At 47.1% G+C, this 17,118-nt stretch overlaps 1 protein-coding gene across 1 annotated transcript in view; it reads right to left on the bottom strand.

Moving 5' to 3' along the window:
- LOC116364639 (chromosome transmission fidelity protein 18 homolog) overlaps nucleotides 1-17,118 on the bottom strand; it is a 39,784-nt gene that overhangs the window by 20,002 nt on the left and 2,664 nt on the right. Inside the window, exons 4-6 of the mRNA XM_031817670.1 lie at nucleotides 6,730-6,919; nucleotides 1,611-1,703; nucleotides 401-453 (exon numbers count right to left, since the gene is read on the bottom strand). Coding sequence (XP_031673530.1) covers nucleotides 401-453; nucleotides 1,611-1,703; nucleotides 6,730-6,919 — 336 coding nt within the window. The remainder of the gene's footprint in view (nucleotides 1-400; nucleotides 454-1,610; nucleotides 1,704-6,729; nucleotides 6,920-17,118) is intronic.

Raw genomic sequence — 17,118 nt, 5'->3', positions numbered from 1 at the left:
ATTTTACCAAGGAGAGTGATGGAGTGTTGCGTCAGATGACCTGGCCTCCACATTAACCCGATCTCAACCAAATGAGATGGTTTGGGATGAGTTGGACCGCAGAGTGAAGGAGCCAACAAGTGCTCAGCATATGTGGGAACTCCTTCAAGACTGCTGGAAAAGCATTCCAGGTGAAGCTGGTTGAGAGAATGCCAAGAGTGTGCAAAGCTGTCATCAAAGCCAAGGGTGGCAACTTTGAAGAATCTCAAATATATTTTGATTTGTTTAACACTTTTTTGGTTACTACATGATTCCATATGTGTTATTTCATAGTTCATGTCTTCACTATTTTTCAACATAAAAAACCCTTGAATGAGTAACTTTAACTTTAGATTGGTACTGCATGTACACACACACACACCTGTTGAGTCGCTCTGTTAGGCGCTGAGATTCCTCCACCACTTGGCGATGACGCTGCAGAAACAGTCAGAAAATCAGAAACAGACAAAAAGTCAGCTCAGTCAGACAGAAACAGTCAGCTCAGTCAGAAACAGTCAGCTCAGTCAGACAGAAACAGTCAGCTCAGTCAGAAACAGTCAGCTCAGTCAAAAACAGACAGAAACAGTCAGCTCAGTCAGACAGAAACAGTCAGCTCAGTCAGACAGAAACAGTCAGCTCAGTCAGACAGAAACAGTCAGCTCAGTCAGAAACAGTCAGCTCAGTCAGTCAGAAACAGACAGAAACAGTCAGCTCAGACAGAAACAGTCAGCTCAGTCAGAAACAGTCAGACAGAAACAGTCAGACAGAAACAGTCAGACAGAAACAGTCAGACAGAAACAGTCAGACAGAAACAGACAGAAAGAGTCAGTCAGAAACAGTCAGCTCAGTCAGAAACAGTCAGCTCAGTCAGTCAGAAACAGACAGAAACAGTCAGCTCAGACAGAAACAGTCAGCTCAGTCAGAAACAGTCAGACAGAAACAGACAGAAACAGTCAGTCAGAAACAGTCAGCTCAGTCAGAAACAGTCAGCTCAGTCAGAAACAGTCAGACAGAAACAGACAGAAAGAGTCAGTCAGAAACAGTCAGTCAGAAACAGTCAGCTCAGTCAGAAACAGTCAGAAACAGTCAGCTGTAGACTTTGGGAAGCGTGTGTGTGGACGTGTTTAAGGTGAAGGTTTAACTATACCTGAAGACCAGAAGTAGAATAGTAAACAAACTCAAATCTGACAAACTGGGAACATTTTGTTGGTCCCCATAAGGTAAAATGCTGTTTCTAGGGGGTTTAGAGGTTAAGGTTAGAATTAGGTTAAGGGTTAGGAGCTAGGGTTACATCTTTGGTTTAAGGTTAGGATTAGGTTAAGGGTTAGGAGCTAGGGTTAGGAGCTAGGGTTAGGAGCTAGGGTTAGGTCTTTGGGTTAAGGTTAGGTTTAGGTTAAGGGTTAGGAGCTAGGGTTAGGAGCTAGGGTTACGTCTTTGGGATAAGGTTAGGATTAGGTTAAGGGTTAAGAGCTAGGGTTAGGAGCTAGGGTTATGTTTTTGGGTTAAGGTTAGGATTAGGTTAAGAGTACGTGTTAGGTTTACGGAAAATGAATTGTGTGTCCACGCAAGGTTAGCTGTGGGGGTGTACTCACCTTCTCGGCCACCTGTTCTCTCAGTACCTCGATGGGAACAGCCAGCAAACCCAATGCATTATGGGAGCTACGAAAAGCACTGGGGTCCACAGCCTATAAGACAGTAAATAAGGGAGACAGAGAGGGGTGACTGGGGTCCTATAAGACAGTAAATAAGGGAGACAGAGAGAGAGAGGTGACTGGGGTCCTATAGGACAGTAAATAAGGGAGACAGAGAGGGGTGACTGGGGTCCTATAAGACAGTAAATAAGGGAGACAGAGAGAGGTGACTGGGGTCCTATAAGACAGTAAATAAGGGAGACAGAGAGAGGTGACTGGGGTCCTATAAGACAGTAAATAAGGGAGACAGAGAGAGGTGACTGGGGTCCTATAAGACAGTAAATAAGGGAGACAGAGAGAGAGAGGTGACTGGGGTCCTATAAGACAGTAAATAAGGGAGACAGAGAGAGAGAGGTGACTGGGTCCTATAAGACAGTAAATAAGGGAGACAGAGAGAGAGAGGTGACTGGGTCCTATAAGACAGTAAATAAGGGAGACAGAGAGAGAGGTGACTGGGGTCCTATAAGACAGTAAATAAGGGAGACAGAGAGAGAGGTGACTGGGGTCCTATAAGACAGTAAATAAGGGAGACAGAGAGAGGTGACTGGGGTCCTATAAGACAGTAAATAAGGGAGACAGAGAGAGAGGTGACTGGGGTCCTATAAGACAGTAAATAAGGGAGACAGAGAGAGAGAGGTGACTGGGGTCCTATAAGACAGTAAATAAGGGAGACAGAGAGAGAGAGGTGACTGGGTCCTATAAGACAGTAAATAAGGGAGACAGAGAGAGAGAGGTGACTGGGTCCTATAAGACAGTAAATAAGGGAGACAGAGAGAGAGGTGACTGGGGTCCTATAAGACAGTAAATAAGGGAGACAGAGAGAGAGGTGACTGGGGTCCTATAAGACAGTAAATAAGGGAGACAGAGAGAGGTGACTGGGGTCCTATAAGACAGTAAATAAGGGAGACAGAGAGAGAGGTGACTGGGGTCCTATAAGACATTAAATAAGGGAGACAGAGAGAGAGGTGACTGGGGTCCTATAAGACAGTAAATAAGGGAGACAGAGAGGGGTGACTGGGGTCCTATAAGACAGTAAATAAGGGAGACAGAGAGAGAGGTGACTGGGGTCCTATAAGACAGTAAATAAGGGAGACAGAGAGAGGTGACTGGGGTCCTATAAGACAGTAAATAAGGGAGACAGAGAGAGGTGACTGGGGTCCTATAAGACAGTAAATAAGGGAGACAGAGAGAGGTGACTGGGGTCCTATAGGACAGTAAATAAGGGAGACAGAGAGAGAGGTGACTGGGGTCCTATAAGACAGTAAATAAGGGAGACAGAGAGAGAGGTGACTTGGGTCCTATAGGACAGTAAATAAGGGAGACAGAGAGAGGTGACTGGGGTCCTATAAGACAGTAAATAAGGGAGACAGAGAGAGGTGACTGGGGTCCTATAAGACAGTAAATAAGGGAGACAGAGAGAGGTGACTGGGGTCCTATAAGACAGTAAATAAGGGAGACAGAGAGAGAGAGGTGACTGGGGTCCTATAAGACAGTAAATAAGGGAGACAGAGAGAGAGGTGACTGGGGTCCTATAAGACATTAAATAAGGGAGACAGAGAGAGGTGACTGGGGTCCTATAAGACAGTAAATAAGGGAGACAGAGAGAGAGGTGACTGGGGTCCTATAAGACAGTAAATAAGGGAGACAGAGAGAGAGAGGTGACTGGGGTCCTATAAGACAGTAAATAAGGGAGACAGAGAGAGAGAGGTGACTGGGTCCTATAAGACATTAAATAAGGGAGACAGAGAGAGAGGTGACTGGGGTCCTATAAGACATTAAATAAGGGAGACAGAGAGAGAGGTGACTGGGGTCCTATAAGACAGTAAATAAGGGAGACAGAGAGGGGTGACTGGGGTCCTATAAGACAGTAAATAAGGGAGACAGAGAGAGAGGTGACTGGGGTCCTATAAGACAGTAAATAAGGGAGACAGAGAGAGGTGACTGGGGTCCTATAAGACAGTAAATAAGGGAGACAGAGAGAGGTGACTGGGGTCCTATAAGACAGTAAATAAGGGAGACAGAGAGAGGTGACTGGGGTCCTATAGGACAGTAAATAAGGGAGACAGAGAGAGAGGTGACTGGGGTCCTATAAGACAGTAAATAAGGGAGACAGAGAGAGAGGTGACTTGGGTCCTATAGGACAGTAAATAAGGGAGACAGAGAGGTGACTGGGGTCCTATAAGACAGTAAATAAGGGAGACAGAGAGAGGTGACTGGGGTCCTATAAGACAGTAAATAAGGGAGACAGAGAGAGGTGACTGGGGTCCTATAAGACAGTAAATAAGGGAGACAGAGAGAGAGAGGTGACTGGGGTCCTATAAGACAGTAAATAAGGGAGACAGAGAGAGAGGTGACTGGGGTCCTATAAGACATTAAATAAGGGAGACAGAGAGAGGTGACTGGGGTCCTATAAGACAGTAAATAAGGGAGACAGAGAGAGAGGTGACTGGGGTCCTATAAGACAGTAAATAAGGGAGACAGAGAGAGAGGTGACTGGGGTCCTATAAGACAGTAAATAAGGGAGACAGAGAGAGAGGTGACTGGGGTCCTATAGGACAGTAAATAAGGGAGACAGAGAGAGGTGACTGGGGTCCTATAAGACAGTAAATAAGGGAGACAGAGAGAGAGGTGACTGGGGTCCTATAAGACAGTAAATAAGGGAGACAGAGAGAGGTGACTGGGGTCCTATAAGACAGTAAATAAGGGAGACAGAGAGAGAGGTGACTGGGGTCCTATAAGACAGTAAATAAGGGAGACAGAGAGAGGTGACTGGGGTCCTATAGGACAGTAAATAAGGGAGACAGAGAGAGAGGTGACTGGGGTCCTATAAGACAGTAAATATGGGAGACAGAGAGAGAGGTGACTGGGGTCCTATAAGACAGTAAATAAGGGAGACAGAGAGAGGTGACTGGGGTCCTATAGGATAGTAAATAAGGGAGACAGAGAGAGGTGACTGGGGTCCTATAAGACAGTAAATAAGGGAGACAGAGAGGTGACTGGGGTCCTATAAGACAGTAAATAAGGGTGACAGAGAGAGAGGTGACTGGGGTCCTATAAGACAGTAAATAAGGGTGACAGAGAGAGAGGTGACTGGGGTCCTATAAGACAGTAAATAAGGAAGACAGAGAGAGGTGACTGGGGTCCTATAAGACAGTAAATAAGGGAGACAGAGAGAGGTGACTGGGGTCCTATAAGACAGTAAATAAGGGAGACAGAGAGAGAGGTGACTGGGGTCCTATAGGACAGTAAATAAGGGAGACAGAGAGAGAGGTGACTGGGGTCCTATAAGACAGTAAATAAGGGTGACAGAGAGAGAGGTGACTGGGGTCCTATAAGACAGTAAATAAGGGAGACAGAGAGAGGTGACTGGGGTCCTATAAGACAGTAAAATAAGGGAGACAGAGAGAGGTGACTGGGGTCCTATAGGACAGTAAATAAGGGAGACAGAGAGAGAGGTGACTGGGGTCCTATAAGACAGTAAATAAGGGAGACAGAGAGAGAGGTGACTGGGGTCCTATAAGACAGTAAATAAGGGAGACAGAGAGAGAGGTGACTGGGGTCCTATAAGACAGTAAATAAGGGAGACAGAGAGAGGTGACTGGGGTCCTATAAGACAGTAAATAAGGGAGACAGAGAGAGGTGACTGGGGTCCTATAGGATAGTAAATAAGGGAGACAGAGAGAGAGGTGACTGGGGTCCTATAAGACAGTAAATAAGGGAGACAGAGAGAGAGGTGACTGGGGTCCTATAAGACAGTAAATAAGGGAGACAGAGAGAGGTGACTGGGGTCCTATAAGACAGTAAATAAGGGAGACAGAGAGAGGTGACTGGGGTCCTATAAGACAGTAAATAAGGGAGACAGAGAGAGGTGACTGGGGGTCCTATAAGACAGTAAATAAGGGAGACAGAGAGAGGTGACTGGGGTCCTATAAGACAGTAAATAAGGGAGACAGAGAGAGGTGACTGGGGTCCTATAAGACAGTAAATAAGGGAGACAGAGAGAGAGGTGACTGGGGTCCTATAAGACAGTAAATAAGGGAGACAGAGAGAGAGGTGACTGGGGTCCTATAAGACAGTAAATAAGGAGACAGAGAGAGAGGTGACTGGGGTCCTATAAGACAGTAAATAAGGGAGACAGAGAGAGAGGTGACTGGGGTCCTATAGGACAGTAAATAAGGGAGACAGAGAGAGAGGTGACTGGGGTCCTATAAGACAGTAAATAAGGGTGACAGAGAGAGAGGTGACTGGGGTCCTATAAGACAGTAAATAAGGGAGACAGAGAGAGGTGACTGGGGTCCTATAAGACAGTAAATAAGGGAGACAGAGAGAGGTGACTGGGGTCCTATAGGACAGTAAATAAGGGAGACAGAGAGTGGTGACTGGGGTCCTATAAGACAGTAAATAAGGGAGACAGAGAGAGGTGACTGGGGTCCTATAAGACATTAAATAAGGGAGAGAGAGAGAGAGGTGACTGGGGTCCTATAAGACAGTAAATAAGGGAGACAGAGAGAAAGGTGACTGGGGTCCTATAAGACAGTAAATAAGGGAGACAGAGAGAGGTGACTGGGGTCCTATAAGACAGTAAATAAGGGAGACAGAGAGAGAGGTGACTGGGGTCCTATAAGACAGTAAATAAGGGAGACAGAGAGAGAGGTGACTGGGGTCCTATAAGACAGTAAATAAGGGAGACAGAGAGAGGTGACTGGGGTCCTATAAGACAGTAAATAAGGGAGACAGAGAGAGGTGACTGGGGTCCTATAAGACAGTAAATAAGGGAGACAGAGAGAGGTGACTGGGGTCCTATAAGACAGTAAATAAGGGAGACAGAGAGAGAGGTGACTGGCGTCCTATAAGACAGTAAATAAGGGAGACAGAGAGAGAGGTGACTGGGGTCCTATAGGACAGTAAATAAGGGAGACAGAGAGAGGTGACTGGGGTCCTATAAGACAGTAAATAAGGGAGACAGAGAGAGAGGTGATTGGTGGATCAGGTAAAGCTCAGTGATTGGCTAAAAGTTTACCTTTCCCCTCAGGTCGTCTGTCTGTCGGAGGTAGACGCGGTTTCCTGTCTGGTCCGTCACGCTAACGTATCCCCCCTCGGTCGGGGGGCGCTTCAGAACGTGACACGACGTTGCCGCGGTGACTCTCCGAGGAGACTCCTGGATGGCTGCGAAGCCACTGATGTCCAAGATCACCGGGATTAGCTGGGGTCTACACACACACACACACACACACACACACACACACTTTGATTTGAGAGTTCCTCATATCGACATTGGCTGCTGACACTATTACTAATACGGATAGACTGAATGGGGCAGATCTATGCATCTATATATCTATGATCTAGATCTACGCAATCTGATAGTCAAACCAACTATATCAACACCAACCATCAGACAGGGCCTGAAACCACCTATTGGGACAGATCAACACCAACCATCAGACAGGGCCTGAAACCACCTATTGGGACAGATCAATACCAACCATCAGACAGGGCCTGAAACCACCTATTGGGACAGATCAACACCAACCATCAGGCAGGGCCTGAAACCACCTATTGGGACAGATCAACACCAACCATCAGACAGGGCCTGAAACCACCTATTGGGACAGATCAATACCAACCATCAGACAGGGCCTGAAACCACCTATTGGACGTAGCTTTGTTTGAGTTGGAGTTTCCATGTGACTAAACAAACCGTAAAGGGCTTGGGATGATGCATCTGGACATTAGGAGCTTACTTCCTGAACTGGATTACATCCAGGTCTGGGCTATGCAGACACATCTGGACATTAGGAGCTTACTTCCTGCACTGAATTACATCCAGGTCTGGGCTATGCAGACACATCTGGACATTAGGAGCTTACTTCCTGCACTGAATTACATCCAGGTCTGGGCTATGCAGACACATCTGGACATTAGGAGCTTACTTCCTCTGGATTACATCCAGGTCTGGGCTATGCAGACACATCTGGACATTAGGAGCTTACTTCCTGCACTGAATTACATCCAGGTCTGGGCTATGCAGACACATCTGGACATTAGGAGCTTACTTCCTGCACTGAATTACATCCAGGTCTGGGCTATGCAGACACATCTGGACATTAGGAGCTTACTTCCTGAACTGGATTACATCCAGGTCTGGGCTATGCAGACACATCTGGACATTAGGAGCTTACTTCCTGCACTGGATTACATCCAGGTCTGGGCTATGCAGACACATCTGGACATTAGGAGCTTACTTCCTGCACTGAATTACATCCAGGTCTGGGCTATGCAGACACATCTGGACATTAGGAGCTTACTTCCTGCACTGGATTACATCCAGGTCTGGGCTATGCAGACACATCTGGACATTAGGAGCTTACTTCCTGAACTGGATTACATCCAGGTCTGGGCTATGCAGACACATCTGGACATTAGGAGCTTACTTCCTGAACTGGATTACATCCAGGTCTGGGCTATGCAGACACATCTGGACATTAGGAGCTTACTTCCTGCACTGAATTACATCCAGGTCTGGGCTATGCAGACACATCTGGACATTAGGAGCTTACTTCCTGAACTGGATTACATCCAGGTCTGGGCTATGCAGACACATCTGGACATTAGGAGCTTACTTCCTGCACTGGATTACATCCAGGTCTGGGCTATGCAGACACATCTGGACATTAGGAGCTTACTTCCTGCACTGGATTACATCCAGGTCTGGGCTATGCAGACACATCTGGACATTAGGAGCTTACTTCCTGAACTGGATTACATCCAGGTCTGGGCTATGCAGACACATCTGGACATTAGGAGCTTACTTCCTGAACTGGATTACATCCAGGTCTGGGCTATGCAGACACATCTGGACATTAGGAGCTTACTTCCTGAACTGGATTACATCCAGGTCTGGGCTATGCAGACACATCTGGACATTAGGAGCTTACTTCCTGAACTGGATTACATCCAGGTCTGGGCTATGCAGACACATCTGGACATTAGGAGCTTACTTCCTGAACTGGATTACATCCAGGTCTGGGCTATGCAGACACATCTGGACATTAGGAGCTTACTTCCTGAACTGGATTACATCCAGGTCTGGGCTATGCAGACACATCTGGACATTAGGAGCTTACTTCCTGAACTGGATTACATCCAGGTCTGGGCTATGCAGACACATCTGGACATTAGGAGCTTACTTCCTGAACTGGATTACATCCAGGTCTGGGCTATGCAGACACATCTGGACATTAGGAGCTTACTTCCTGAACTGGATTACATCCAGGTCTGGGCTATGCAGACACATCTGGACATTAGGAGCTTACTTCCTGCACTGAATTACATCCAGGTCTGGGCTATGCAGACACATCTGGGCATTAAGAGCTTACTTCCTGCACTGAATTACATCCAGGTCTGGGCTATGCAGACACATCTGGACATTAGGAGCTTACTTCCTGAACTGGATTACATCCAGGTCTGGGCTATGCAGACACATCTGGACATTAGGAGCTTACTTCCTGAACTGAATTACATCCAGGTCTGGGCTATGCAGACACATCTGGACATTAAGAGCTTACTTCCTGAACTGGATTACATCCAGGTCTGGGCTATGCAGACACATCTGGACATTAAGAGCTTACTTCCTGAACTGGATTACATCCAGGTCTGGGCTATGCAGACACATCTGGACATTAAGAGCTTACTTCCTGCACTGAATTACATCCAGGTCTGGGCTATGCAGACACATCTGGACATTAAGAGCTTACTTCCTGAACTGGATTACATCCAGGTCTGGGCTATGCAGACACATCTGGACATTAAGAGCTTACTTCCTGCACTGAATTACATCCAGGTCTGGGCTATGCAGACACATCTGGACATTAGGAGCTTACTTCCTGCACTGAATTACATCCAGGTCTGGGCTATGCAGACACATCTGGACATTAGGAGCTTACTTCCTGAACTGAATTACATCCAGGTCTGGGCTATGCAGACACATCTGGACATTAGGAGCTTACTTCCTGAACTGAATTACATCCAGGTCTGGGCTATGCAGACACATCTGGACATTAGGAGCTTACTTCCTGAACTGGATTACATCCAGGTCTGGGCTATGCAGACACATCTGGACATTAGGAGCTTACTTCCTGACCTGAATTACATCCAGGTCTGGGCTATGCAGACACATCTGGACATTAAGAGCTTACTTCCTGCACTGAATTACATCCAGGTCTGGGCTATGCAGACACATCTGGACATTAGGAGCTTACTTCCTGCACTGAATTACATCCAGGTCTGGGCTATGCAGACACATCTGGACATTAGGAGCTTACTTCCTGAACTGGATTACATCCAGGTCTGGGCTATGCAGACACATCTGGGCATTAAGAGCTTACTTCCTGCACTGAATTACATCCAGGTCTGGGCTATGCAGACACATCTGGACATTAGGAGCTTACTTCCTGAACTGAATTACATCCAGGTCTGGGCTATGCAGACACATCTGGACATTAGGAGCTTACTTCCTGAACTGGATTACATCCAGGTCTGGGCTATGCAGACACATCTGGGCATTAAGAGCTTACTTCCTGAACTGGATTACATCCAGGTCTGGGCTATGCAGACACATCTGGACATTAGGAGCTTACTTCCTGAACTGAATTACATCCAGGTCTGGGCTATGCAGACACATCTGGACATTAGGAGCTTACTTCCTGAACTGGATTACATCCAGGTCTGGGCTATGCAGACACATCTGGACATTAGGAGCTTACTTCCTGAACTGAATTACATCCAGGTCTGGGCTATGCAGACACATCTGGACATTAGGAGCTTACTTCCTGCACTGGATTACATCCAGGTCTGGGCTATGCAGACACATCTGGACATTAGGAGCTTACTTCCTGCACTGAATTACATCCAGGTCTGGGCTATGCAGACACATCTGGACATTAGGAGCTTACTTCCTGCCCTGAATTACATCCAGGTCTGGGCTATGCAGACACATCTGGACATTAGGAGCTTACTTCCTGAACTGGATTACATCCAGGTCTGGGCTATGCAGACACATCTGGACATTAGGAGCTTACTTCCTGAACTGAATTACATCCAGGTCTGGGCTATGCAGACACATCTGGACATCAGGAGCTTACTTCCTGAACTGGATTACATCCAGGTCTGGGCTATGCAGACACATCTGGACATTAGGAGCTTACTTCCTGAACTGGATTACATCCAGGTCTGGGCTATGCAGACACATCTGGACATTAGGAGCTTACTTCCTGAACTGGATTACATCCAGGTCTGGGCTATGCAGACACATCTGGACATTAGGAGCTTACTTCCTGCACAGAATTACATCCAGGTCTGGGCTATGCAGACACATCTGGGCATTAAGAGCTTACTTCCTGCACTGAATTACATCCAGGTCTGGGCTATGCAGACACATCTGGACATTAGGAGCTTACTTCCTGAACTGGATTACATCCAGGTCTGGGCTATGCAGACACATCTGGACATTAGGAGCTTACTTCCTGAACTGAATTACATCCAGGTCTGGGCTATGCAGACACATCTGGACATTAAGAGCTTACTTCCTGAACTGGATTACATCCAGGTCTGGGCTATGCAGACACATCTGGACATTAAGAGCTTACTTCCTGAACTGGATTACATCCAGGTCTGGGCTATGCAGACACATCTGGACATTAAGAGCTTACTTCCTGCACTGAATTACATCCAGGTCTGGGCTATGCAGACACATCTGGACATTAAGAGCTTACTTCCTGAACTGGATTACATCCAGGTCTGGGCTATGCAGACACATCTGGACATTAAGAGCTTACTTCCTGCACTGAATTACATCCAGGTCTGGGCTATGCAGACACATCTGGACATTAGGAGCTTACTTCCTGCACTGAATTACATCCAGGTCTGGGCTATGCAGACACATCTGGACATTAGGAGCTTACTTCCTGAACTGAATTACATCCAGGTCTGGGCTATGCAGACACATCTGGACATTAGGAGCTTACTTCCTGAACTGGATTACATCCAGGTCTGGGCTATGCAGACACATCTGGACATTAGGAGCTTACTTCCTGAACTGGATTACATCCAGGTCTGGGCTATGCAGACACATCTGGACATTAGGAGCTTACTTCCTGAACTGAATTACATCCAGGTCTGGGCTATGCAGACACATCTGGACATTAGGAGCTTACTTCCTGAACTGGATTACATCCAGGTCTGGGCTATGCAGACACATCTGGACATTAGGAGCTTACTTCCTGAACTGGATTACATCCAGGTCTGGGCTATGCAGACACATCTGGACATTAGGAGCTTACTTCCTGCACTGAATTACATCCAGGTCTGGGCTATGCAGACACATCTGGACATTAGGAGCTTACTTCCTGCACTGAATTACATCCAGGTCTGGGCTATGCAGACACATCTGGACATTAGGAGCTTACTTCCTGAACTGGATCAAGACATTATAATATAATAAACACAAAGAAATGCAAGCCTTTGGTCATTAACACGGTCAAATCCAGAAATGATCATTTCGAAAACAAAATGTTTATTCTTTCAGTGAAATACGGAACCGTTCTGTATTTTATCGAACGGGTGGCATCCCTGTCTAAATATTGCTGTTACATTGGGTGGCATCCCTGTCTAAATATTGATGTTACATTGGGTGGCATCCCTGTCTAAATATTGCTGTTACATTGGGTGGCATCCCTGTCTAAATTTTGATGTTACATTGGGTGGCATCCCGCACAACCTTCAATGTTACGTCATAATTACGTAAAATTCTGGCAAATGAATTAAGGTCTTTGTTAGGAAGAAATGGACTTCACACCGTTCTCAACGAGCCAGGCGGCCCAATCTGCTGCATATACCCTGACTCTGCTTGCACTGAACGCAAGAGAAGTTACGCAATTTCCCTAGTTAATATTGCCTGCTAACATGAATTTATTTTAACTAAATATGCAGGTTTAAAAAATGATATATTTCTGTGTATTAATTTTAATAAAGGCGTTTATGGTCAGGTACATGCAGCGACTGTGCTTTCCCCCAGAATACGCTTTGGTTAAATCATCGACCATTTGGCGAAGTTGAAGTAGGCTGTGATTCGATGATAAATTAACAGGCACCGCATTGATTATATGCAACGCAGGACAAGCTAGATAACCTAGTAATATCATCAACCATGTGTAGTTAAATAGTGATTATGTGAAGATTGATGGTATTTTACAAGATAAGTTTAATGCTAGCTGGCAACTCGCCAAGGTCCTTTTGACGCTGCACTCGCGGAACAGGTGGTCAGCCTGCCAGGCAGTCTCCTCGTGGAGTAACAGGTGGTCAGCCTGCCAGGCAGTCTCCTCGTGGAGTAACAGGTGGTCAGCCTGCCGGGCAGTCTCCTCGTGGAGTAACAGGTGGTCAGCCTGCCACGCAGTCTCCACGTGGAGTAACAGGTGGTCAGCAGTCCTCCTCGTGGAGTAACAGGCGGTCAGCCTGCCACGCAGTCTCCTCGTGGAGTAACAGGTGGTCAGCCTGCCACGCAGTCTCCTCGTGGAGTAACAGGTGGTCAGCCTGCCACGCAGTCTCCTCGTGGAGTAACAGGTGGTCAGCCTGCCAGGCAGTCTCCTCGTGGAGTAACAGGTGGTCAGCCTGCCACGCAGTCTCCTCGTGGAGTAACAGGTGGTCAGCCTGCCACGCAGTCTCCTCGTGGAATAACAGGTGGTCAGCCTGCCACGCAGTCTCCTCGTGGAGTAACAGGTGGTCAGCCTGCCACGCAGTCTCCTCGTGGAGTAACAGGTGGTCAGCCTGCCACGCAGTCTCCTCGTGGAGTAACAGGTGGTCAGCCTGCCAGGCAGTCTCCTCGTGGAGTAACAGGTGGTCAGCAGTCTCCTCGTGGAGTAACAGGTGGTCAGCCTGCCACGCAGTCTCCTCGTGGAGTAACAGGTGGTCAGCCTGCCACGCAGTCTCCTCGTGGAGTAACAGGTGGTCAGCCTGCCACGCAGTCTCCTCGTGGAGTAACAGGTGGTCAGCAGTCTCCTCGTGGAGTAACAGGTGGTCAGCCTGCCAGGCAGTCTCCTCGTGGAGTAACAGGCGGTCAGCCTGCCACGCAGTCTCCTCGTGGAGTAACAGGTGGTCAGCCTGCCACGCAGTCTCCACGTGGAGTAACAGGTGGTCAGCCTGCCACGCAGTCTCCACGTGGAGTAACAGGCGGTCAGCCTGCCACGCAGTCTCCTCGTGGAGTAACAGGCGGTCAGCCTGCCACGCAGTCTCCACGTGGAGTAACAGGTGGTCAGCAGTCTCCTCGTGGAGTAACAGGTGGTCAGCAGTCTCCTCGTGGAGTAACAGGCGGTCAGCCTGCCATGCAGTCTCCTCGGGGAGTAACAGGTGGTCAGCCTGCCACGCAGTCTCCTCGTGGAGTAACAGGCGGTCAGCCTGCCATGCAGTCTCCTCGGGGAGTAACAGGTGGTCAGCCTGCCATGCAGTCTCCACATGGAGTAACAGGCAGTCAGCCTGCCACGCAGTCAGTGCTCAGTGTCCAAATCGGCCGATTCACGGTTGATATGAAAACTTTAAAATCGGCCCTAATATAGGTCAACCGCTAACATGAATGTGTAGGTTAATGTGTTTATTGTAGGTTAATGTGTTTATTGTAGTTTAATGTGTATTGTGGTGCTGTACAGGACTTATCTGGAACAGAGACCTTGGTCTCAGCATTGACTCACTGTCTAAATAAAGACACCTTGGTCTCTTTTTAGAGGGCTGGTTCTAGTTGATGTACTAGTGGGTTATTAGAGGGCTGGTTCTAGTTGATGTACTAGTGGGTTATTAGAGGGCTGGTCAGCTGGTTCTAATTGATGTACTAGTGGGTTATTAGAGGGCTGGTCAGCTGGTTCTAATTGATGTACTAGTGGGTTATTAGAGGGCTGGTTCTAGTTGATGTACTAGTGGGTTATTAGAGGGCTGGTCAGCTGGTTCTAGTTTATGTACTAGTGGGTTATTAGAGGGCTGGTTCTAGTTGATGTACTAGTGGGTTATTAGAGGGCTGGTTCTAGTTGATGTACTAGTGGGTTATTAGAGGGCTGGTCAGCTGGTTCTAATTGATGTACTAGTGGGTTATTAGAGGGCTGGTCAGCTGGTTCTAATTGATGTACTAGTGGGTTATTAGAGGGCTGGTTCTAGTTGATGTACTAGTGGGTTATTAGAGGGCTGGTCAGCTGGTTCTAATTGATGTACTAGTGGGTTATTAGAGGGCTGGTTCTAGTTGATGTACTAGTGGGTTATTAGAGGGCTGGTTCTAGTTGATGTACTAGTGGGTTATTAGAGGGCTGGTTCTAGTTGATGTACTAGTGGGTTATTAGAGGGCTGGTTCTAGTTGATGTACTAGTGGGTTATTAGAGGGCTGGTCAGCTGGTTCTAGTTGATGTACTAGTGGGTTATTAGAGGGCTGGTTCTAGTTGATGTACTAGTGGGTTATTAGAGGGCTGGTTCTAGTTGATGTACTAGTGGGTTATTAGAGGGCTGGTCGGCTGGTTCTAGTTGATATACTAGTGGGTTATTAGAGGGCTGGTTCTAGTTGATGTACTAGTGGGTTATTAGAGGGCTGGTTCTAGTTGATGTACTAGTGGGTTATTAGAGGGCTGGTCAGCTGGTTCTAGTTGATGTACTAGTGGGTTATTAGAGGGCTGGTTCTAGTTGATGTACTAGTGGGTTATTAGAGGGCTGGTCGGCTGGTTCTAGTTGATGTACTAGTGGGGTATTAGAGGGCTGGTCGGCTGGTTCTAGTTGATGTACTAGTGGGTTATTAGAGGGCTGGTCGGCTGGTTCTAGTTGATGTACTAGTGGGTTATTAGAGGGCTGGTCGGCTGGTTCTAGTTGATGTACTAGTGGGTTATTAGAGGGCTGGTTCTAGTTGATGTACTAGTGGGTTATTAGAGGGCTGGTCAGCTGGTTCTAGTTGATGTACTAGTGGGTTATTAGAGGGCTGGTTCTAGTTGATGTACTAGTGGGTTATTAGAGGGCTGGTCAGCTGGTTCTAGTTTATGTACTAGTGGGTTACTAGAGGGCTGGTTCTAGTTGATGTACTAGTGGGTTATTAGAGGGCTGGTTCTAGTTGATGTACTAGTGGGTTATTAGAGGGCTGGTCGGCTGGTTCTAGTTGATGTACTAGTGGGTTATTAGAGGGCTGGTTCTAGTTGATGTACTAGTGGGTTATTAGAGGGCTGGTTCTAGTTGATGTACTAGTGGGTTATTAGAGGGCTGGTCAGCTGGTTCTAGTTGATGTACTAGTGGGTTACTAGAGGGCTGGTTCTAGTTGATGTACTAGTGGGTTATTAGAGGGCTGGTTCTAGTTGATGTACTAGTGGGTTGTTAGAGGGCTGGTCGGCTGGTTCTAGTTGATGTACTAGTGGGTTATTAGAGGGCTGGTCGGCTGGTTCTAGTTGATGTACTAGTGGGTTATTAGAGGGCTGGTCGGCTGGTTCTAGTTGATGTACTAGTGGGTTATTAGAGGGCTGGTTCTAGTTGATGTACTAGTGGGTTATTAGAGGGCTGGTCAGCTGGTTCTAGTTGATGTACTAGTGGGTTATTAGAGGGCTGGTTCTAGTTGATGTACTAGTGGGTTATTAGAGGGCTGGTCAGCTGGTTCTAGTTTATGTACTAGTGGGTTACTAGAGGGCTGGTTCTAGTTGATGTACTAGTGGGTTATTAGAGGGCTGGTTCTAGTTGATGTACTAGTGGGTTATTAGAGGGCTGGTCGGCTGGTTCTAGTTGATGTACTAGTGGGTTATTAGAGGGCTGGTTCTAGTTGATGTACTAGTGGGTTATTAGAGGGCTGGTTCTAGTTGATGTACTAGTGGGTTATTAGAGGGCTGGTCAGCTGGTTCTAGTTGATGTACTAGTGGGTTACTAGAGGGCTGGTTCTAGTTGATGTACTAGTGGGTTATTAGAGGGCTGGTTCTAGTTGATGTACTAGTGGGTTATTAGAGGGCTGGTCGGCTGGTTCTAATTGATGTACTAGTGGGTTATTAGAGGGCTGGTCAGCTGGTTCTAATTGATGTACTAGTGGGTTATTAGAGGGCTGGTCGGCTGGTTCTAATTGATGTACTAGTGGGTTATTAGAGGGCTGGTTCTAGTTGATGTACTAGTGGGTTATTAGAGGGCTGGTTCTAGTTGATGTACTAGTGGGTTATTAGAGGGCTGGTTCTAGTTGATGTACTAGTGGGTTATTAGAGGGCTGGTTCTAGTTGATGTACTAGTGGGTTATTAGAGGGCTGGTCAGCTGGTTCTAGTTGATGTACTAGTGGGTTATTAGAGGGCTGGTTCTAGTTGATGTACTAGTGGGTTATTAGAGGGCTGGTTCTAGTTGATGTACTAGTGGGTTATTAGAGGGCTG

This window comes from Oncorhynchus kisutch, unplaced genomic scaffold (genome assembly GCF_002021735.2).
Source record: "Oncorhynchus kisutch isolate 150728-3 unplaced genomic scaffold, Okis_V2 scaffold1116, whole genome shotgun sequence".
Lineage (NCBI taxonomy): Eukaryota > Metazoa > Chordata > Actinopteri > Salmoniformes > Salmonidae > Oncorhynchus > Oncorhynchus kisutch.
The sequence above is the reverse complement of the archived record's forward strand: the minus strand, read 5'-3'. Positions and strand labels throughout refer to the sequence as shown.